The sequence below is a fragment of the Pantherophis guttatus genome, chromosome 3, assembly GCF_059756535.1.
Source record: "Pantherophis guttatus breed Tessera chromosome 3, ASM5975653v1, whole genome shotgun sequence".
Taxonomy (NCBI): Eukaryota; Metazoa; Chordata; class Lepidosauria; order Squamata; family Colubridae; genus Pantherophis; species Pantherophis guttatus.
In genome coordinates, this window is record NC_142065.1 from 57961929 (window position 1) to 57985686 (window position 23758).

Sequence of the window (23758 nt, forward strand, 5' to 3'; positions counted from 1 at the left end):
CAAGAGGGAGGTTCAGTAGTACCGCAAGAATATGCAATATCTGCGAGTGAAACTCCATTTTTTGTAAAGAAAAAAAATACCTTTGAAAAATGTAATCACATTTTAAATTCTGTTTTTAAGGTGGGCGCATAGTATAGGGAAAATACCCTTACTTTTTGTTAATCACCAAATACTAAGCATAAGCTTGCACACAGTGAGACGTACTATATAGACATGTGTAAGTGTAAACTAGAAGTATGTTTGTCAATCTTGGCAAGTTGAATATGTGTGGACTCCAACTTCCAGAATTCCTAAAAGGCAAGCCAGATGGGGAATTCTGGGAGTTGAAGTCTACACACATTCAAGTTGAAATGGTTGAAAACACTGTCCTAGACAGAAATTTAACTGCAACTATCCCAAGAATGGCTGCATCTCAACAAGAACTTAATGAACCTTTAGAGATCATCTTTCATGTTTCTGTTAGGTACAATTGAACCATACGTTGATTTCCTCTTTCTGCCACTAGAGGGACTTCAGCTTTAAAACACCATTGCTTAGATTTAAGTCTGCTTAATTTTCCTGCAGGAAAAAAATTACACCTCTCCCCTCCTCTTCCACAGAACTCCAGAAAAGGATTAAATAATTGTCAGCCAAATGTGTGTGAATGTGTATACATTTTTTTAAAAGTAACTTAGTGCAACTATCTGTCCCCTTGTACTAATATATGACTATGCTTTGTGGGTAGAAAGGTAGGTTGGTTGTTTTCTTGCAGACGTTTCATTACCCATTTTCTTAGTGAAAAACAAAACTAGATATTGAAAATATCATATAGGACACCTTCAAAATAGTGGGGCCTTTTAAAGGCAAGACAATAACAGAATGAAAGATCCATTTAAAAAGATCCATGATTCATTGACTCACAATATGTAGTAACTGATTAGCACTGATATTAGTTGATGAGAATTTGATTTATAATTAATCACATTATACTCTGTGCCATCTATTTTATGTCAATTGATTCTATTTTGAAGGTCTGGATATGCAGTGCAATCAAAAGTTTTTCTAATTCTAAACTGTACGTCTTTCAGAAGCATACATGAGGACAAAAGGAAAGACATTTATTGTCCTAGGCTTTTGTTTTTGTGTAACAGGCACCAGAAAACCACATTCACAGAACACCCTTAATTCTTCCATTCATAAGACTATGTCTCAGTCTTGAAAAATTAGAACATTGTCTCATGTTTTAAAAAAATGACTTGATTTATTTAATTAAATGATTTCCTACATTCTACCATAAAGGAATGTGTGCTATATTAATATTGTATAGTGGGAGTGTGGGTTATTAGAAAATCATGATATGAAATGCGTTGGGAAGTGGATCTTCTGATTTATTTATTTTTTAGATTTATGTTCCTTCTCCCAACAAAAAAGCTAAGAACAATATTTTTCAAACACAGCACAGCAAAACACCCTGTAAAATGATTAAAAATACGATATGTACAGTCCAGATCTGCTACAGATCAAAAGTATATCAAATACTACTTTTCAAGTATTGCTTGCAACCAAAGGCTTATCTAAAGAGAATCCATGTAGACTATGTCTCTGCAGGAGAGCTTGCGAATACTTCAGGATGTCTGTGAATTGCAGGTGACAAGAGAAGAATCCTCAGTTTTAAAATATCTGGGTAGACCCAATTGAAGGGTGTAGTCCTTTAGGTAGCTTTATAAGTCATAACTAGCACTTTCAACTGTACCTAGAAACTGACTAACAGCAATGCAGTTATTAAAAAAAAAGTTTGTTTCAAAAATAGCAGGGACACAGAATTCTGGAGTACTCTAAAGGATTGGAGATCAGAATCAGAATCAGAATAGAACTGGAAGGGACCTTGAAAGTCTTCTAGTCCAACCCGCTGCTCAAACAGGAGATCTTATACCAGTGATGGCTAACCTTTTTGCCATCACGAGCCAAAAGCGGGGGGGTCGTGCTGGGGGGGGGTAGGTCGCGCACGTGTGTGCCTACATCCATAATTCAATGTGCCCCACCCCCACTGTGCATGCATGCGCGCCCCCCTGCACTCCCCCCACTTTTGGCACATGATGGCACAGTGGGCCCGGTAGGCCTGTTTTTTGCTCTCCCCAGGCTCCAGAGGCTTTCTTAGAGCCTGGGGAGGGTGAAAACGGCCTTCCCCACCCCCTTTGGAGGCCAGAAACAGCCTTTTTCCCGACTTCTGGTGGGCCTGGAAGGCCTGAAAATCAGGTGGCTGGTGCGCACATGTGCACTGGAGCTGAACTAGGGCAATGTTCGTGTGCTCACACACATGTGCCATAGGTTCGCCATCACGGTCCTATACCATTTCAGACAAATGACTGTTCAGTCTCTTCTTAAAAACCTCCAGTAATGAAGCACCCACAACTTCTGAAGGCAAGCCATTCCACTGGTTAATTGTCTCCACTGTTAGGAAGTTTCTCCTTAATTCCAGATTGCTTCTCTCCTTGATTAGTTTCCAGCCAATGTTTCTTGTCTTTCATTTTTTGCTTTTTGTTTATTTTCTTCCTTTCCCCCCCCCCTTTACTTTATATTAGTTTGTGTTTTTATCTCCCAGTTTAAAAGTTTTAATAAAAATTAGATAATTAAAAAAAGCTGAGGTACACATATATTTTCTTTTAGCCAAAGTTCCCAATTCCTGCTTTCTATTATTCTTCCCAATGAAATCAGTAGTTGCTGTCAGTTTGTGTCTGTGGCATATGAACATATCTCATACCCCAAAGGAGTGGGAGTTTTTTTCCTATGGGAGGGACTTTAATGCTTGACTAGGGAAAATTCTGTGTGCTCTCTGCAGGCTCTTCCCAAAAAACACACTTTGCTCCATGCTTGGAATGAACTTTCCTTCCCATGGCATTTTCATTTTAAATATAAGGTACAATAAGAGGAATTAGGGAAATGTTCCTGTTGGTTTGAATTCACTAGTCAACCCTATACCAGTGAAGATGGCACTTGCGGCAGACTTCCTAACCAACATTATTGGTGGCCTTTTTACCATGGAGCTGAACACAACTAGGACCTGAAGCCTTGTGGTTGGCATACTACCGTATTTCCATTCTCAGTATACCTATAAGATTGTTTTATTACTGATTTTGTTGTAGCGGATTGCTATAAAAATTTATAAGATAGAGAAAATAGATAGATGTTTAATAAATCACTGCCTTTCTAAGTTAATACATACTTTTTAACATTGCTTTGCTATCTATCAGCAAAAACTAACATTTTCTGCGTGGCACAAAAATTCCTTCCTGCAATAATCAAAATGTAGGGAAACATGATTTAGCTTTGTATCATAGAATAGTTCATATCGTTCTCTCATTTCTGTAGATTTGCTTATTGGCATGACTGTTCAAAGCATTGAATAGGAGTTGTGCATGACTGAGTGCTTTGCTTCAAAGAAAATAACCAGCTTCTACAGAATATGGCTGAGTCAGGTATGATTCAGTCAGTCTCAACACACATCTTGGTTTGAGGAATTTAACCTGGGTGCAGATCGGGTTTAGATCTACAAGTTTTGCCAACCAAGTTATAGTTTGATTTAAAAACTTCCTGCTAGTATGTACCAGAGTCTACCGCCGGATCTGAAGAGATATAAACGTGAAGGCCAATTAATTTCAGTAAACAATCTACGTTTGATTGTTCTAGTGAAATAATTATACTCTATATATGGTCAATTTATCTGTGTACTGTTCTAGAAATGATAAATGCCCAGTTATCTGCCTTTTAATTAATCTATGTACAAAGACATAAAAAAAAAGAAAGAAAAAGGCATATTCTTTCTTTTTAAAGTGAATTGGGACCCTTCATGTTTCAGGAGGTATATTTGGGATGAAAATCATTGCAGAGATCCTTTGAAAGACATTTATTCATGAGAATGGAAATTGTGATCGCTTGCTTTGTGGATTTCTGGTAAAACGGCAGGGTATTTAACTGTATGTACAACAGGGGGCCCTATGGAGTTCTGCTCTTTGAGAAGGCACTTTCTCCGTCTTAGACTTCAGTATGATGACTGGCTAAAAGAATATTAATGCTCAGTCGTGAGAAGCCACAACAACGGATTCTGCGTGGTGTGAACGGAGAAGGCAAAGGCGCGTTCGTACGACGGGAGACGCTTCGCTATTCGACGCCTTGTTTCTAAAGCAGGAGGCTGGTGGAAAGTTCAAGCGCGTCTAACCAGCCTTGGCACCAGCCTTGGAAGCGCTGCTTTAATCCTAGGCGAGAGACGCGACAAGCCAGAAATCTCCCGAAGAAAAGTCGCTGCTTGGAGCCGGCCATGCCCGTTGAGTCCGACTTTTAATTCCAGCCCACGAAGGACCGCGGCGAGCAGATTCCGGAGCAGGAGCTCTCGGCGCGCGGCGAAGTCATTCCCCGTGAACATTGTCCCCGCGGCGATCTTGCTTCCCCGAATGCGAACAAAAGCATTCCCTCTTCTTCCCTCCCCCCCCACTCCACCTCCCTTTGCGGTCGTTCAAACGCCAGGAACACTCGGGAAAGGAAATCGCGGTCAGATTAAGAACGGGAAGCGCGGTGAGCGCGCAAGGGGGAAAAGTCAATTCGTGAATAGAGCACACTCCCCCCCCCCCGCGCACCCACGCAGGTTGCAGACAGGAGCGAGTGATTGTTCGGGCAGGGGGCGAAATGGTAGCGGCAGGAGCCACGTGATCCCCCCCTTCCCTCCCGCCGCGGGTCTCTGGGGCAGCTGCCCACACCGGGGTGCCCGTCCACCGTCCCTCCCTCCCTCCCTCCCCGCCGCAGTAGTCTCCTCCCTCTACCGCCCCCCGCCCCCCGCGTTCGCAGGCGGGCGGGCGGACGGCAGGCAGGCAGGCACCGGCTGGAACTCAGTGGGTCGGACGCAGCCATGGCGGAGGGAGGCGAGGGAGAGGAGCTGCTCCGACCGCCGCTGCCCGCCGCGGGGTCGCCGGGCCCCAAGCGCCTGTGCTCGCGGGTGGTGGGGGCGGCGACGCTGCCCCGATCCGGGGTCTACCCGGGAGGTCCCGTCGGAACGGCGGCGGCGGGCGGTGGCTGCGGCGGAGGCGACGGCGGGACGCGCGGCTGCTGCCCCCCGGGCGGGCCGGGCACGGGGCCTGGCTGCGGGCCGGAGGGGGCGCTGCTGCCCCTGCTGCAACCCGAGTCGCTGCTGGACGCGGCAGCCAAGCGGGTGGCAGGCAGCTGGGCCTTCGAGCGGGTGGAGGGCCGCTTCCAGCGCATCCCGGAGCCCGTGCAGCGCCGCATCGTCTACTGGAGCTTCCCCCGCAGCGAGCGTCAGATATGCATGTACTCCAGCTTTCAGCCCGGGCGACCCGGCGGCAACGGGGCATCCGGCAGCGCCTCAGCAGCCGCGGGCGGCGGCGGCGGCGGGACGAATATCGGAATCGGAGGAGAGGAGACCCCGGCTACCGTCCCTGGTCCAGCTGTTCCCTCGGGGGCGTCCGGCCCGGCTCCTTTGCCTGCCGCCGCCAGCGCCGCCATCTCCGAGGGGCTCCCGTTCCGCAGAGGCATCCGCCTGCTGGAGACAGGCGCCGTGGATAACGCGCTGCAAGTGGGTGAGTGAAGGGCGCTTCTTCTTCTGCCCCGTCATTGCACAGATCCTTTCCGTCCGCTTTCCTCCCTTGTCCTTTTTTCTGCCCTGTCCTCCTCTTCCCCCCTCCACCCGTCTGCCCTTCCGCTGCCCTCCCGCCTGTCAAGTTCCATTCCGGTTTCGAATCTCGCCCTCCGCTTCGCTTCGCTTCCCTTTCCACCTTTATTCCACCCTTGCCTTCTTCCTCCCCCACCCCTCGTTTTATCGTCTTTTCTCCCGTACCTCTGTGCTCCAAGATCCCGACCCCCCAACACACACACACACACACACACACAGAGACACGCGCGCGCGCGCACACACACGATCGCAGCCTTTTGTCTGCTCTCGTTTGTAATTTGACAGGACTTCCCATCGCGGCCAGTTCTCAGAGCTGAGGGTGAGGTGCGGGGGGGGGGGGCGGCGGGAAAAGGAGGATGTGTGGAATGTGTTTTGTGGCCATTGAGAAAGGAGCAAGCGCTGTTAACAGATATCGTTATTTCTGTAACCTGGTTGGTAATTGGGGGTGGGGGGTGTTGCTAATGGTTGGAAGGGAGGCAGACCTTGGTGTGAAGTCTCCTAAAGCAGTGTTTCTCAACCTTGGTAGCTTGAAGATGGGTGGACTTCAACTCCCAGAATCCCCCAGCCAGCAGCGCTGGCTGGGGGATTCTGGGAATTGAAGTCCACCTATCTTCAAGCTTCCAAGGTTGAGAAACACTGACCTAAAGCATTAGGCAGCTGCCAGTTGGGGGATTCTGGGAGTTGAAGTCCACCCATCTTCAAGCTTCCAAGGTTGAGAAACACTGACCTAAAGCATTAGGCAGCTGCCAGTTGGGGGATTCTGGGAATTGAAGTCCACCCATCTTCAAGCTTCCAAGGTTGAGAAACACTGACCTAAAGCATTAGGCAGCTGCCAGTTGGGGGATTCTGGGAGTTGAAGTCCACCCATCTTCAAGCTTCCAAGGTTGAGAAACACTGACCTAAAGCATTAGGCAGCTGCCAGTTGGGGGATTCTGGGAATTGAAGTCCACCCATCTTCAAGCTTCCAAGGTTGAGAAACACTGACCTAAAGCATTAGGCAGCTGCCAGTTGGGGGATTCTGGGAATTGAAGTCCACCCATCTTCAAGCTTCCAAGGTTGAGAAACACTGACCTAAAGCAATAGGCAGCTGCCAGTTGAGTGGCTGAACTGGACTGAGTGAATACACCTTTCACCCAAATTGTGTCCGTAACCATTGCTTTCTTGCCCAGCCGTCCCAGCTATCCCTTCCTTGCAGGGTGAGAGTGGGGTAGCCAAAAGGCCAGATGAGAATAAGAAAAATATCATCACATAAAAAGGCAATTTGGAAAACTGGAATCTAAACAGTACGGTGGTGCTTTTAAAATGGAAGAAAAGACTGCTTTCTGCCCAAAGAATTGTAACTTTCCTGGATTGCAACAAATAGTATTCCTTAGGAGAAAACAAAACATGTATAACTCTGACAAGTATCTGGGTAGTTGACATTTTACTATTCCCTTTCAATTAATGTAAAAAGATGCAGCTTTCAGTAATGCATTTTATTATTCCATTGGAAATAAAAAAAACACGAATCCTTTGACTACCTTGACATCCTGCACAAAGTTCATCATTGCTAGGTTGATCAGAGGCTTATGAATGAAAACAAAGCGACAATATGAAAGAAATCTTTTTTTTTTAGTCTAACAGAAAATAATCTCATTTGCATAGTTAACAGAGATAAATGAAATGAGTGTTCTCATCAAAACTGGTATCCTGGTATGATTTGTTTTGCAAATCTGAAATGTAAAGTTATGTTGTACTCGGTCTACTGTCATTCATCAGCAGCAAATTCATTTTTTGAGCCATTAAAAATATCCCAATACAATGAAGGAAAGGTACAGTGGTACAACCTAGACCTAATCCAAAGGACAAGAATATTATATATTGATTTTGGTATCATACTCTGGTATATTTACATGCCAAAATGGTAAAGATATTATTTTGTTAGATTTTTTTTCCTAGGCTGGGACTTTGTCCAGTTTTGATAATAGATCCTTCAGTCATTTAAGATAAATAAAAAAGGATGAAATGAAACAATACACATAATAAAAGAAATGAGTCTTCATAAAGACTTCATTAGAGTCTTCCTCTAATAAAATATTTAATTGTCTACCCAGTTTGGCATCTCTACATGATAGAACATTTCAGACTGAAGGAGTAAAAAATATTAAATTTCTTATAAAGGAAGACATTAAATTAGTAATACATTTGGTACGTGAATGTTGGGGCTGGGAATTTCAGGTTTGATTTAATGTATATAAATTCATTTGGAGTGATTTTTAAATGATTTTTGTTGCAATAATATGCACCACCAGATGGAATATTATGGGTAAATTATAAGTAGCTTATGCTGTTATTTCTAGGAATCTTATTTAGTCATATTTAGTCATGCTGTTTGGTCATATTATTTAATCATGCTAAATGCTTTAGTATTCTGTTATCAATATTTGCTATAACAGCTTAAAAATGCTTCCTCTAAAATGAGTATTCTTAAAACATAGGGAGTAAGTAAACAATTTATAAGAGACAAAAAGCATTTCAGTCTCTTAATTATATTAAAAATGTATCTATCAAAATCGCAAAGACACATTTCTTGAATATGGAAAAGAAAATATTAAGTTTGTAAAGGTGTTTCACTAGTACAACCATGTTCAGTTTCAGTGTACATCAAATTGCATGGGCCTCTTGATGCTTATACCTAAAGTATGGGCATTGTTACAATAACTTGGGCATTTTATAATTCCATGATTAATACAAATATCTTGAGACTTGCAGATAGTAACATAACTTCTTATTTTGCTAGGTTCTGTATTAATAAATGTAAACTTTAAATACAGACTGGTATTTGTTAAGTGTTTTTTAATGGATTACTCAGCAGTGTCAGTGATAGTTTACTTATTGAACTATGAATCACGAATGTGTGCTTCATGTAGGTATATAGCCTATTCAGCCCATGATACTAAAAAAGGTTTTCAGTTTGTACTGATGCTCTATCTCAGTTTTTTTAAAAAAATTTGAAACCATAAACTAATTCATAACAGGGTTGGAGAAAGAGATGAAAAATTGCTTACTTAATAGAGGAAGGAGTATGTCTATTTGTATAATATTGTAAGCTGTTTGCCAGAAAGGGATGAGCAATCATTTAATAAAACAAACATGCTCTGAGGTGATAGATGTTTATTTTGTGCAGATGGTGGGGCATAACTCATTCTGTAATTCTACAGGTAACCACACCTTTTAATGTAAAAAGAGGCATAACCCTAACCAGCAAAGAAATTTGTTAGGTCCAGAAATATTTGCACTTAAATTGGAAATTTGATGCTTGGATATACTATATGGGGTCATTATATTTTAATGAAAAAAAAATCCTACCAATGGTATGAAATCTGTTCAGGTGCTAATTTATAATAAACACTATCTATGGTTCTGCATTTCTTTATGTTGCTATATAACCAATGTATTTTTATGTCTCTTCATACCTGGTAAAATCATGTGAATACAAAAGAAATATTGTTTCAAAAGAATGTAGACATTTATAAAACAGATAGTTGTGTATTTGCGCTTAAGCAATAAAAAAAAATAACAGGTGGACAGGATAAAATGATTTTTGCATGTAACCTTTTGGGACCTACCATTGTCCACAGTTTATTGCTCTTTCATATTTGGAAAAGCAAACACTGTTTCATTTTAATGTAACTACAATCATTAAACTGATATTTCATGTTTGGAAAGCTGTTGGACACAAGTATCTTTATCTTTTAATAAGCATATAATAATACATATTTAGTTTTATGTAGCAGTGGTAGTAGTATTTAAAAATTACTAGATGCATTGAAAATAAAAGTACACAGAATCTTAACATGAAACATTAATGTCTAGTGAGATTTTCTCAAAATCTAAAAGATGAGGATATTAATATTTAGTAAGCTAATTTTCACAATTTTTTCCTGTACTTGTGTAAATAGGGACTACTTTTTTAAAGTTTATATACTCAAACTTTGCAATGCTCAAGTAATAAGTACATTTGTGCCACCCCTATTAAGGATTTCATTTGGGTTAGAACTGGGCAAGGAATAAATGTAGCATGAAATGTAACTTTCATGAGATATCCTTTGCTCAGGCTTACTTTTAGCAGCGCTCCTGGTAAATTAGCTTTTGTCTTAACTGCCTAATATTTTTACCCATTTTGAATGGTTAAGAGTTTATAATAACAGTTAAAAATGCAGTTGAACTGAAGTTTGATAACAGAGAAATATCTACAGACACTCCAGAGACTTCAGATATATTCTTATACATCATGTCATGTAAGTGTGATAGGCAGTATAGAAATTTGATAAATAAATAAATGTCATGCTAGAAATGATGAGCTGGTGGGAAACCATTTGCCAATTGCAGTACTGCTGCGACTGACAGATATTTTTGACAGATGGCTTAAGTAGATCCACATATTTAGCCCTCTGTCAAAACTTTTTCCAGACTTTGCTTGTCACTCTGATGGTATAAGCTTGCTGTGGCTTTAAAAATATTTTGCAGCTCATTTCTGAATTTCTCATGTTTCTCCTGGAAGCAATGACCTACAATTTGAGAACCCCTATTCAAATGGATCTGTTGCTATTAGATATAGTTAATTAGCTATTCAAAATATTAGAACAAACACATTTAATGTAATATAGTTTGCCCTTCAATGGCTAACTTTCAAGCTTAAAAGCTTGTATTGATTTTTGTTATACAGTTTATAGAATCATAATCAAGTTGGAAATTAAAACATCGCAGCTGGTTGAACACATCCAAAAGAGAGCTCAGCATCTCAATGCGTAATTAGCTCTAACTGCTGTGATAGAACTTTTTCCCTAACATTCAATTGGAAACTGCTTTCCTGGAACTTAAATCCATTATTCTGTGTCTGACATTTTGGAACAAGAGAGAACATGTGGACCTTCTTCTATACAGTTGTACCTGGGTATTTGTTAATTGTTACGGGAGGTGTGATGAGTACGAAAAACAATGAGTATCTAACAAATTTTTCCCATAAGGAATAATGTAAATAAATTTAATGCATTCTCAAACCAATGACAAGGTACCTTTTTAAGGCAATATGTAAAAAGATAGGGTCGTATACCATTTCTTTAAGGTAAAGGTAAAGGTTCCCCCACACATGCGTGCTAGTCATTTCTGGCTCTAGGGCCAGAAACGACCATTACTTTACATGAGAAGTAAACATAAAAATTAATAAATACTTAGATTAAATAAAATAAAAACTTTACCTACATAGATGAGGGAAAAAACCACAAAACCCCACAAAACCACAGAAGCTAAGATAAGGTTGCATCACAGAAGCTAAGATAAGATAATGCATCATCCTTTGTTTTGGCTGGAAAGGGTAGCGAGTCATGAGGCAACTGACACCGAAAAGTTCTAGTTTGCGCTTTGAGTACCAAACAAATGATGAGTACCGGGACAACATTTTCTTGTCAAAATGCATTGAGTACCAAATTTGATGAGTTTCAAAGCAGTTGAGTACCAAGGTACCACTATATAACATTATTTAAGGTATTATCATATCCCTCATTTCGAGATTAAAATTACTACATCCCAGCTGCTTCAATGACTGTTCATAGGACTTAACTTCTAGTCTCTTGGTATTCTTGTTGTCTTTTGTGGAACATTTTCCATTTTTAATTAGTTATTTCATTGATTTATCTGATGTCCCCTTGCCATGTGACCTTGGGTGGCTAGCACAGTGAAAAGAGTTGATAGAAAGTTGTCCCAAAGGTGCTTTTTCAAAAGGCAACTTTCCTTGAAGATGTTTCCCTTCTTATCCAAGAAGCTTCTTTAGTTCTAGTTCTGGATTAGAAGTGAAACGTCTTCAAGGAAAAAACAAAGTCCAGTTGCCTTTTGAAAAAGCACCTTTAGGACAACCATGACCTGGATGCCTGAGAAGCTCCATAGACATTAATAGAAAGTTGTAAAATAATAAACAATAAGATAAAATATATTATGCAGAGGATCAGATGCACAACACATATCTGATTCAACTGCTTTCCTTGGACAGGAAAAAAGCCCAGTCTTCAGGTCCTTCATAAAGGCTGACAGGGATGGGGCCAGTCACATTTGGGGTTGTTGAAGGGGGCTGTAAGAGAGATTGTTCCATAGGGCAGATGATATACCTTATGGTTCCTATATGTTGGCATTATTTGGTGGGTCCCAGGGCATGCTAGCTCTATTGGATCATATAGAATGGGCAAAGACAATAGTAGACAAATAACCCAGATATAATAAGAGAATAATTTCAGTGAATCCTTAGTGTAATGATAAGAATTTAAATGAAAAATCTGACCAAAAGCGAATAAAATATAACTATTTCTTATTCTTATTGCTTTAGAAAATGTGTGTCTCTTGCTGTGATCCAAAACTGTACTTGCTTCTTTGTCTGGTCTTTTGCAATAACATCATATTGCTGCCTCACATGCAATGTGCAGTCAACAATTATTCTGAAGTACCATTACCAAATTATGTATCCCTCTTACTACACTTTAGTGATTGAATTTTGTTTCCAAAGTGAAAAGCTGTGCACAAAATTTGTGTTCACTTTTTAATTTCAATCACTGACTCTGCAAAGATTGTACAAGTACTATACTTCTCAACTTAAAACATTTTGTTTAGTGACCATGGTTTGAATTTTTCTGGTTGAATTTTTTTACATTTGAAGTACCATATACTTCTACTCTAGAGAATATTAAATGTGTTTTTCATAAGCGGTACTATACAGTTTAAGTCTAGCAGGGAGAGGCAGAAAGATAAACATATCTGGCTAATTTACAATTGCTCAGTGAGGAATCTTTGAGGGTGTCAAACTCAATTTCATTGAGGGCCGCATCAGGGTTTTGTTTGACCTTGGGGGGTTGGGGTGGGTGTGGCAAGGGTGGGCATGGCCAGCTTGATGTCACTTGTGTCGGTGGTGTCTGTGGTGGCCTGAGCACTCTGCCAGCGAAAACAGAGCTGTTTTTGGCTGTGACGGCCTCCTGCAATGCTCTGCCAGTGAAAACAGAGCTCGAGAGGGCCGCACGTGGCCCTCTCAAGCTCCATTTTTGTTGGCAGAGGCACTGCAGGCTGGTCCTTCATTGGGGATTGTTGGTTAAGTAAAATTTTTGTCTGAGCATTTTTAGTCCCTTGGAAACTTGTAAACAGATTTTGCAAATTTTTGTATTGTTAGTAAAACCTCTCATCTCATACCTATTTTCACTAGACATGATAATGAGACTAAAGAAATACTATACAGGGAGTCCTTGACTTATGGCTATTTGTTCAGCAACTGTTCGAAGTTATGATGATACTGAATGAAGAAACTTACGAACAGCTCTCAAAGTTCCAGTCACTGCGATGGCCCCAAACAAAGTCATGTGAACAAAATTTGGACACTTGTCAATATTTATGTTTGGTTGCAGCAGTCTGCTGGCTTCCCACAAGCAAAGTCAGTGGGGAAGTCAACAGGAAAGATCACAAGTTTCTTCACTCACACACCCCATCCCCTTCACTCATTCACACCCACCAGCTTTGATCTTCCCCATCCTCCCTGCATTTGTGCATAGATAAGCATCCACCAGCTCCCTCGTTCCCTGGACTTTCCTGTGCTTGCACACAGACATGCACCCACCAGCACCCTCCTTCCTTGGGTCTTCCTGCGTTCACAGACAAACATGCATGCACCTCTCATGCATCCTTCCCCTCTTTCCCACGCATGCAGGTACCCCACAATCCTCTTTCACCGGCCTCCCGAAGTTCACTCTGCAATACAGCATCCCCCAACTTGTGTGTAGCCTGCACTGGGTCTCTGAGGGCCTCCTCTACCCTCTCTGCAGCATCCACTTGATCCTTACCTGAGGCTGCTTTTGCATCTTACTTAACAACCTGAAGGACTGCCTAGATGGAATTTGGTTAAATTTGGTTAACGACCACAACAAGGAATGCTAGGATTGCCATCATTAAGCAATGCAGTCATGCAATGTCATGCTTTACAACTACATTACATAGGGTTAGCAATCCCAATCGCCATTATAATTCAAGGGCTACCTGTGCATGTATACAGTGTAGCCCCTCTTAAACCATTTTCAGCTTTGAACACTATTCAGTATTAAACTACATTGAGTTTTTAATCTTATCACTCTGACATCTGTCTTCTTCTGGAAATATCCAACATATTCTCTCAACATGTTTGATGCTCCTTTTCTCTCAATTGTCTATTTCTTTCTAAGAATGATTTTTGGAGAGTTCTTTCAGGGTCAGTAATGAGAAGAAGAAGAGGCAATTAGAGGGTGAAAATAGAAAAGTGATAATAAAGAAATAAGATATATGTGAGCATCAGTTTGAAAGCAGTAATGCTTTTCTAATGGAGAGTCCAATCAGCAAAGCGGCTCTTACTGGCAGGCCACAGAAGCATATTATATATGAGCACCTTTTTCAGTTGCTTGGGTACTGTATCAAATGTTCTATGGAGCAAAGAACAGAACTTACATTCTGTTGCTTTATTAGTAAAAATATCCCTGCTATTTTTCTGTACAGGTAGTTCTCGATTTACAACCATAATTGAGCTCAAAAGTTCTGTTGTTGTGTGAGATAGTTATTAAGTTAATTTTTCCCTGCATTACAACTTTTCTTCCCACAGTTGTTAAGTGAACCACTGCAGTCATTAAATTAGTAACACAGTTGTTAAGTGAATCTGACTTCCCCATTGACTTTGCTTGTCAGAAGACTGCAAAAAGTGGCCACATGACCCCTGGACACTGCAACCGCCATAAATATGAATCAGTTGCCAGGCATCTGAATTTTGAGGACATGACCATGGGTATGCTGCAGTGGCCTTAAGTGTGAAAAATGGTCCTAAGTCCATTTTTTCAGTGCTGTTGTAACTTTGAACAGTCACTAAATGAACTGTTGTAAGTCGAGGACTACCTGTATGTAGAAACAAGGAAGGAATATTTTCTTCACCTTCTATGGAAAAAGGAATCCTATGACTTTACAAATATAGATTTGCCTAATGGCTGTTGCGGTGATGATGGGGAATCAGAGCATGCAGTGAGCTGATGCAGTTAATATGTTCTTTGAATTTCCTATTATATTTGTTTTCATCTAATTTACAGGTCTACAGTGGTATATGACCTGGATTTGTGTCATGAGTACAGCAGATACTGTTCGTTATTGTCACATGTCTGCTAAGCAGCTACTATAAGCAGCAAGCTTATAGAAGAAGAGAAAGAAAGAAATCCACTGGAATGGTGCCACATAGATAAAAGGGGCTCCATTGTAGAACCCGCCCCTGATGTTCTTAGATATATATTGGCAGTGAAAAATCCTCAGCAGTTAAGCTTGTGTGAATAGGATGGGCAGATACAGGAGAATTAATGTTTCTACATATGTAACAATTATGCAGGAGAAGATGTTTCAGCAGGTGATTTTCACACAAGCTGTACTTCCTGCTCAGTGTTAATGGTACCCCTTATACCAGGACTGTCAAACTCACGGCCCATGGGCTGGATGCTTCAAACACTGGTCACGCCCATGCCTAGTTTAGCGAAGGGGGAAAACAAGTCCCGATATGTCACGTGACCCCTGCCTTATACTATTTCACATCCAGGCATCCTATGAATGCAGCCTTAGTTTTCCAGGGCTGATTTTTTATAATTGTAGCAGATTTCAGCTCTCATGGCAATGGGATTTATTTCTGGTTAAGTACAACTTTGTGTTTCCTCTAGGCAATATTTTACATTTTAATCTTCTTTGGTTTAACAACAATTACAGGGTGCTTTCCTCAACACATTTTGTAAGGATTAAGTCTCGCTAAAGTACATCAATAGAAAACCTTTCTGATTACTGTACTAGACCTGTTTGGGTTTGGATGCAGTGATATACATACAGCAAGGAGTAAGAGTTTTAAGTTATTCTACAAAGCAGCTTTGAGCAGCAAATCATTTACCAGTATATAATGTTTGAACTGCTTAGTGACATTGCAATACACATAGCCCTTGAGTCACGATCACAATTGGTGACTAAAATTTCTGGTGCTAAGGGGGTTGCAGGGTTAAGTGAGTTGCTCCTAATTTACAATCTTTTTGCCATGGTTGTTAAGTGAATCACTGCCATTGTTAAGTGAATAACTTGGACATTAAGTGAATCTGGCTCCACCCATTGAGTGCTTGTGGTAAACCTGCTGGAAAGGTCACACATGGCAGTCACACAGCTTCGGAATGGTGTAAATATATGCCAGATGCCAAGTACCCAAATTTTGATCACAGGACTATCCAGGGGATGCTGCAACAGTTGTAAGTGTGAGGACTGGTCATGTCACTTTTTTCAGTGCTGTTATAACTTCAAACGGTTGCTGAATGAGTGGCTGTAAGTCAAGGACTACCTGTATTAGATCGGTCTTCTCAGAGTTAAATTTCAGTTGGTTTAGTGGAATTTATCCTGGAAATGTAATGAATATAGATACTTCTAGATGGGCTGTTTATATTTGTCCAAGGACACGAAACAAACAGGATTATAGGTTGCTAGAGTTCATCAGTCATAAATTCCTATTGTTTTCTGTAGAAGATTAAATCAAAGGCTTTAATTTTCCCATTAAATTTAATAGGGCGTTATGATTTAAATATTCTGTTTTAGAGTTTTAAAAGGTTATGAGTTAACCTTAAGTCTTATTCTTATTAAATGATTAAATAATAAAAAAATCATTTTTAATAATAAAATAATTATCCTTATTAAAGTCAGGTTTTAATTTAAAACAGTCATGGAAACATTTAACATGTAACATTTTTTTTAAAAAAAGTATAATTAAAAATACGTAAACAATTTCCATGACTATTTTCTTGGGAACATCTAGGTGATGTTATGCAAATACATGTTTGGATGCTGTAGGTACAGTAGTCCTTAATTGTAATGTAGCCCTTGTTCTTTACTGTTGTGAAGCTCTGGGCCAAATTCCATTGTATTATTATGTACTATATATTGTATTGTATTCAAGTACAAAATAACGCATTTAAATGAAGCCCAATTTTATTTTGCACTTTGCAAGCAATAAAACTGGAAAGAGGAATGATGAGCAATTTTAAGGGATCGAGCCAATTTGCGGGAAGAAGTGGAACAGTTATGCCTAAAGCAGACCTAGAATTTGCTGTCTCCTGATTCCTAGGCTAGTACTACCAAGCTGACAAAATATGTTTTTAATGCTGCGTGCTTTGCTTTATTGTTTGTTTTCTGCTGTATATCACCCAGAGTCACATTGTTTGAGTTGGGCAGTCACTGAATCAATAAATAATAGGATGACCTATAGCTCTCTGGAGAAGTCTGTAATGCAGGGAAAGGTAGAAGGAGAAGAAGACAAACAGCAGGAAGTGGGATAACCTCCGTAACAGTGGCAAAGGGAATACCATTGGAAGACCTGAAGGGCCAAGTTGGGGACAGGTCTATCTGTGTGGTTGCTAAGAGGCAGCATCATCTTGATGACACATAATCAATCACTCAAATCAATTAATCAACTTTATGTCAAGTAGTCTTCAGAATGTTTTCTCCTTCACTCTTTCCTTTCTAAAATCCTTTCCTTGTTTCTAGCACCCTTGTTACATAAGGAGAGAGGAATCTTTGGTGACTAGGTGCTCCACCTAATAGTTCTGGTGGCCCAAGGGCTATATTGGATGTGTTGCAAGGTATTTGGGGAGGCATGCCTTGTGACTGTGGCAAAGATTTTCCTTTTGCTTTTTCCTTTGTTTTGAAGGGGAGTTTTGGTGAGATTTCTTTTTCATTATTAAAATAAAAAGGTTTCTTTTTTGTTATTACATTGGATTTTTTATTATTGTTAAGCATGGTTTAATGATTATAGTAGTATATATTTCAAGCTCAAATTCTGTGGCTGTAGAAATGTGTGGGCATCGCAAAAATATGGCTTCAAGGTACCCATCCGAAGATGAAGTCGTTGGTTCCTGGGTCTTGGTGGTTTAAATGCTTCTGTTTGGCTTTCGTGCCTCTTCATTCTCCAGTGCTCGGTGTTTCTTTCATAACTTGATTCAGAGCCTCTCTGTTCACATAGGCCTGCTTTGCACTTTGCAAGCCATGCAAAGCAGCAGTTGTCTGCAGGCTGAAAATGTGCTTTTGCTTTTAGTTAAACTAGTCTCTGTCTCGTGGGGGACTGTTGCTAATACCTCTTGCCACAATCATTAGAAGACTCATAACATTCACATTAGAGAACCTCAGATAACGATTGAGTCCCTCACAGGGAACAGATGGTTCTTGAGAGAGCGAGAGAGAAATAAGCATGATTCAGCATTACAGTACTAAAACAGTCAAAAATACAATATCTTTTTCCATATACTTTCAAAATATGAAAGGTTTAGTATGCCTATTTTGTACATTTGAAATGAATCTCTCTCTCCTCCCCCCCGCTCCCTTTTACTCTGTTCATTGTCTGTCTGTTTCTCTCTCCTCTCTCACTCACTCACTCACTCTCTCTCTCCCTCTCTCTCTCTCACACACACACGAATTGTTTGTTTATTTATTTATTTATTTCCCGCCTTTATTATTTTTACAAATCAAGGCAGTGAATACACATAATACTCCTTCTTCTTCCTGTTTTCCTCACAACAACAACCCTGTGAGGTGAATTGGGCTGAGAGAGAGTGACTGATCCAAAATTTCCCAGCTGGCTTTCATGCCTAAAATGGAAATAGAACTCACAATCTCCTGGCTTCTAGCCTGGTGCCTTAACCACTAGACCAAAGTGGTCTAGTTTTTTTTTAATTTAATAAGTATAAGATGTTATCATTTCTTTCCTGAAGCCAGTTGCCGTAATGAACATTCGAAGGTGTGTGAATTCCTTTAAAAGCAACAATCCCTGAATCAAAGAGTTTCATTTAAAAAAAAGAAAATCTAGGAGTGCAAAGTACAAATGATATAAAAGAAGTTGAAAAATTGTGCAAACGTCCATGTTTATTGTTCTTTCACCTTTTTATTCCTTGAAAAGTACATATTCATTCACTATTTCAAGAGCAATCAATCCTGAAGCCTTCTTGTGAGAGATAAAAAAATGTTCATGTTTCTGTTTGTTCATGAATGTGCTGGATGTCAATATGTCATAGTTAGTGTTTTGTGAACATTTTTATCAATGCTGTCATTGTAAACTAGAAATCAGAGAATAAAATAAAATATGCATTTGTTTATTTGTATTTGGGCTTATCGTCTGGCACAGTGGAGCCTAAGCAATTGTGTTAATCCAGACTCAGTTGATGAATCCACAAGTCACATTTCTTGCCCCTAAAGGGAGTAAAAATGCTCATGTGCTTGATTAGCAGAGGTCAGGGTGGAATTCTACAGACTTTTAGCATTGGGCAGCCTTAATTGCTCAGTCTCTCTACCTACATTGCCTGTTTCAGTAGAATAAATGTCTAAATACTAAATGTGGTTTCAGAAACTAAAATGAACTGCATATCTGAATTTTAGACAAAGTGAAGAAAGAACTGCTCCCGCTCATCTGTTCAAAGCTGCACTCTGATTAGTAAGCAGTTCATTTTAATTTCTGACCTGGTGTGTGTGGAAAAAAATGTTTGTGTTTAAGTAAATTGCAAATACATACAAAATGATATGTTAAAATGTTTACATACTTCTTAGTTAAAATATAGAAACTAGAAAATATAATAGCGTGTCACATGACACACTCATTAAAGCTTCAAGTCAGTTTTTACTCCTGGTGATTCCTCACTGCATTTTTCAGAAGTGATTTGTCATTGCCTTTTTTTCTGGTTGAGAGAGAATAGCTGGCTCAAAATTACCTGGTTTTATATCTAAGACAGGACTAGAATTCACAATCTCTTAGTTTTTAGCCTGCTGCCTCAAACATTTCATCAAACAAGCTCTAGATACAGTACTTATAAATTATAATATAATTTGCTAGTCAATAATTATTGATAATAGCAATTGATAATTTTTAAATCCTTAAAATTGTTTATTTTAAAAAACGTTATTTCAGCGTAAGAAAAATGAAACATAAAACATTACAGGCAAAAAAATATTTAGGTACTGAAGCCCTCTCGTTTCCATTTCTCCCTGCTTTTTCCTTCTTCTGTGGATATATTTTGAAGTTATTTAAACTTTAATTACAGACCGTTCTTTAGCTGTGAACAGCTTACATTTTGAGAGGCTGTTCGTAACTCCATTTTGTTTGTGAATCCAACCAAATATAAAAAACATGCACAGTACAGTAGTCTCTGAAAAATAGAAGTTAACATAAGTGAGATAAATGTTTTGGACAAAACTTATTTAATTAATTCTTTCCCTTTATATTCTCTGATGAAATATATCATGTTCTTTAATGTATGTTGCCTGAAAACATGGGACTTTGTCCTATCACTCTTACAGGAAAAGACAGACCAATCCAAGATTTTTAGTTAATGTTGTTATATGCAAGGGGGACACGATCAAACCGCTTATTCAGAGCTTTCTGTATGCATTAAGTACAATTTGCACCATAAAGATATATGAAACTCTGACCTTTCTCCTGCCACAGCATATTTGAAATTTTCTTATCCTTGTGCTTGTTCTGTATTGTTTTGTATTATCTAGAATTCTATTAAATGAATTTTCTCTTTGACCTTTATCTTGAAGAAAAACAGGCTAAGCCATTTGTGAAAGAAATGTTGCAGTCAGCAAAACTGTGCAAGGTTCTGATTTCACATGGCAGATAGGCTGGGAGAATGTACTGTGGACTTTGCTTTAGGAGACAGTATCTACTAAAATTAATCTTTGTCAGATGCTAGAACAGACAAATAAATGCTGTTCCTTTTTCTTACCTTATTACACCTTTCTCCAATAGAATCCTCCATTGGTCCTTTTATTTATTTATTTTTATTTTTTTTGTCAAAGAATATGTTTAATAAAAAATAATTAAACTTCCATTTGCTCTATAGAACATCATAGAAAGTAATTCAATAAATTACAAATAACTTTTAAGACGCTTGTTCAACTACAAGAAAGCAAATTCAGACTACACAGAACACAACTGGCAAATATTGCAAAATGTTCAAGGAAAATAAAACAGGACTAAGACGGATCATGAAGCCCGAAACAAAGAATAGGAATACAAGGCAATAACAATTAAAGTTATTTTAGTCACTACCAACATACACTTCTTCACCATCCTGGATATTTGTACTGAAATTTCAGTATTAATGTAATTCTAATGAAGATTCTTAATGATTCATTATGCAGCCACACTTGCATATTGTTTTAGCTGACAAGAGTGCGTACTTCTCTTCTTGCAACTGATACTGATTTAAAAACAATCTTTACTTCATATTCATACTGCTGAAACTGTAAAATTGCCTTACTGTAGACAAAGATCACTAGAATGGTACGCAAATTCACTTTACCATAATTAGGAAAATACTTTATTTCATAAATTTATTAAAAATTATGCTTAGGGTTTTCTTTCAGGGGCAGGTATGTTGGGGGGGATGGTACAAAGTGGTATTGTTGAAATAATTGACTAAGTCAACACTAAGAATCCTAATTATTCTTCATTTCCTCTTACTTATTTGCTTTCATTCAGCTAATAATCAATATTTTCAGAACTCTGTAGTACTTCTCATACAGAGTTAGGAATTTATGTAAACTGAGGGTTATAGTCTTGTTTAGTACGGAATACATTTTTCCCATTTAATGTATTTGTATTCAATTTTCAGCTATTGATTCAACACGAAATCCATTGTCAGTGTCCTCAACAACTTCAGAAAAGGTACTCAAAAGATAATATGTTATCAGGTACTTAGAGGGAGGCTAGTCATGTAGCCCAAAATTATAGACTTTTGTTTACTTATCAGCTGCTTACATGTATGTGAAATTACTTTTTAGGTTGCAGATTGTTAATATAACCTTTAGCTTTCTTTAGCACTAAGGAGCTCCTTCTCTTTAATTTTTTTCACCAGCCACACAGAAGCGGGAAATATTATTTTTTTTCTGCCTGATTGCTGTGATGCTGTGCATCATCTGACTGCGGTTAGCTCACTTTTCAAACAATTCATCTGCTGCAGAGTTGCTTCTGGCCTCCTCTACCTAGTTGCTCTCTCATGCTCTCCTCCATCATGAAGCCAGCAGCAAAAATCATTCTTTCCTATATCTTGCTGCCTACCCTTCCTGCCATTATTGTGGATAGAAAACTCTGTGCCAAGCAATTGCCCATACAACTTCGACACACAACTGTCTAATTTCAGTACAATTAGTAGTTCCCCAAGTTGAAATTCCATTCCCAACCAACATAATTCTCTATATGAAAAGTATTTCCAATTGGCATGCACAATGTTCTGGTTATTTCATACTATGCATTTATTTTCTTTTATCTTTCTCATTGTATCAACCCTAACTTTGTAAAAGAAATTACTAAAGCACAGATTGATTGGGGAAACTTTTGATCAATAGGCGGGAGCAGAGTGTGTGTGTGTGTGTGTGTGTGTATAATATTGGATACCATCCTATAGTCCCGATTATTTTCTCAGTCACTGAATAAATGTTGAATAACTGCAGTCTGAGAAAAGGATTCTGGGAAGAATACTATACATGAGAAGAAGAAGTGGGAAGCCAGGACTCCTGAGACCAGTGACCACAGCAAATGGAATCCTCTTCTAGGCTACAGAAATTAATGCTTTCAGTTAAACTTTCAAAGACAGCTAGATTTTAGTAACCAAAAACTATTAAAGAGCTGAGATTAATCTAATCAAGCCTGTTATACATCTCATCCATTAAACCAGACTGGACTGGATATTAGTTATTTGCACTCTCTAGGTTAACCAGTTGACTGACCTATTGCAAAAGAAATTAAAAAGTGCCTAGGCATCTTAGGCTCTGATTTTCCACTCAGCCAAAAGAAGATAGAAGAACAAGTTGGGAACTGAATGGAAAAGGCAGCCTCTCGGGAAACCAACAAAACCAATTGAGGCAACAGGTTTGCTGATATGGAATTGACATGTCAATTCAGGCTGCATCTCCCATATACATCACAGTGTCCTACATTCCCCACCTATAGCAATTAGAGGTAGGATGAAGGAAATAATGTTTCCAAAATGGAGTGCCTAAAGCCATCCTTGGTCTGCCTTAGCGTTTATAGACAATTAAATACATGTGGTGGCAATTGGCTGTATCTTCTAGAAATAGTTAATGGGCCATTCTCATTTGGGAAAGGAAGCTATATGGATTTGTTCTCTGGCCAATCATGTACATTCTGGAGTGTTGTGAGAACCAATGCCATCATGAGCTCGCAAGGCAATGGAGCCGATGAAAAGATCCACTAAGGGTTATTTCCCAGTGTAAGATACCCATCTCAGGCTGTTTACTAATAAGGTGTAGCAGGCGAAGCTTGTATTTTGTTTTGTTTTTTTATTGTCCTAGAGTTCTGCACTGACTGGGGGCAGGAGTTATTTATTATTGGTTCAATTTATTTATTGGTTCGATGTATATGCCGCCCTTCTCTGGAGACTCAGAGCGGCTTACAATGCGTTAAGCAATAGCCTTCATACTTTTGTATATACCTGCTTAGTAGGGCTTTGCCCCCCCCCCAAAGCGGTGTTCTTTTTTATACAAAGTCAGCTTATTGCCCCCACAATCCGGGTCCTCATTTTACCTACCTCGAAAGGATGGAAGGCTGAGTCAACCTTGAGCCTGGTGAGATTCGAACTTGCAGTAATTGCAGGCAGCTGGTATTACTTAACGGCACTTTAGTCTGCTACGCCACCAAGGCTCCTTGGTTTGCACTGACTTTTGGTTTGTTCTTTTGATTTATTCCAGAACCTAATCATGGAACCAGTGGTGGGTTCCTCCCGGTTTGGTTTGGTCCGGTTCGGCAGAACCGGTAGCGGTGACAATATGATGTCACCAAACCTGTTCTCCCCCCCGCCCTCCCAGCCCCCCACCCATGTTATTCTTACCTTTTATTTGGTCCCACCCCCAATCTATTGCTGCCTCCTGAGTCCCAGCTGATGACTAGAGGGAAAAAAACTGTTTAAACTCTTGCCGCGGGGCTTCAAAGGGCCGTCCTACAGCTGATCAGTGTTAAAAGCAAACAAATGAATCGGGTCGTAAGTGCGAGGACTGGTCGTA

General features: G+C 39.6%; 1 protein-coding gene across 1 annotated transcript in view; it reads left to right on the forward strand.

Moving 5' to 3' along the window:
- Positions 1 to 4864: 4864 nt before the first annotated feature.
- Positions 4865 to 23758, forward strand: part of ZSWIM5 (zinc finger SWIM-type containing 5) — a 130099-nt gene continuing 111205 nt past the window's right edge. The window contains exon 1 of the mRNA XM_060689892.2: positions 4865 to 5564. Coding sequence (XP_060545875.2) covers positions 4880 to 5564 — 685 coding nt within the window. The 5' untranslated portion in view covers positions 4865 to 4879. The remainder of the gene's footprint in view (positions 5565 to 23758) is intronic.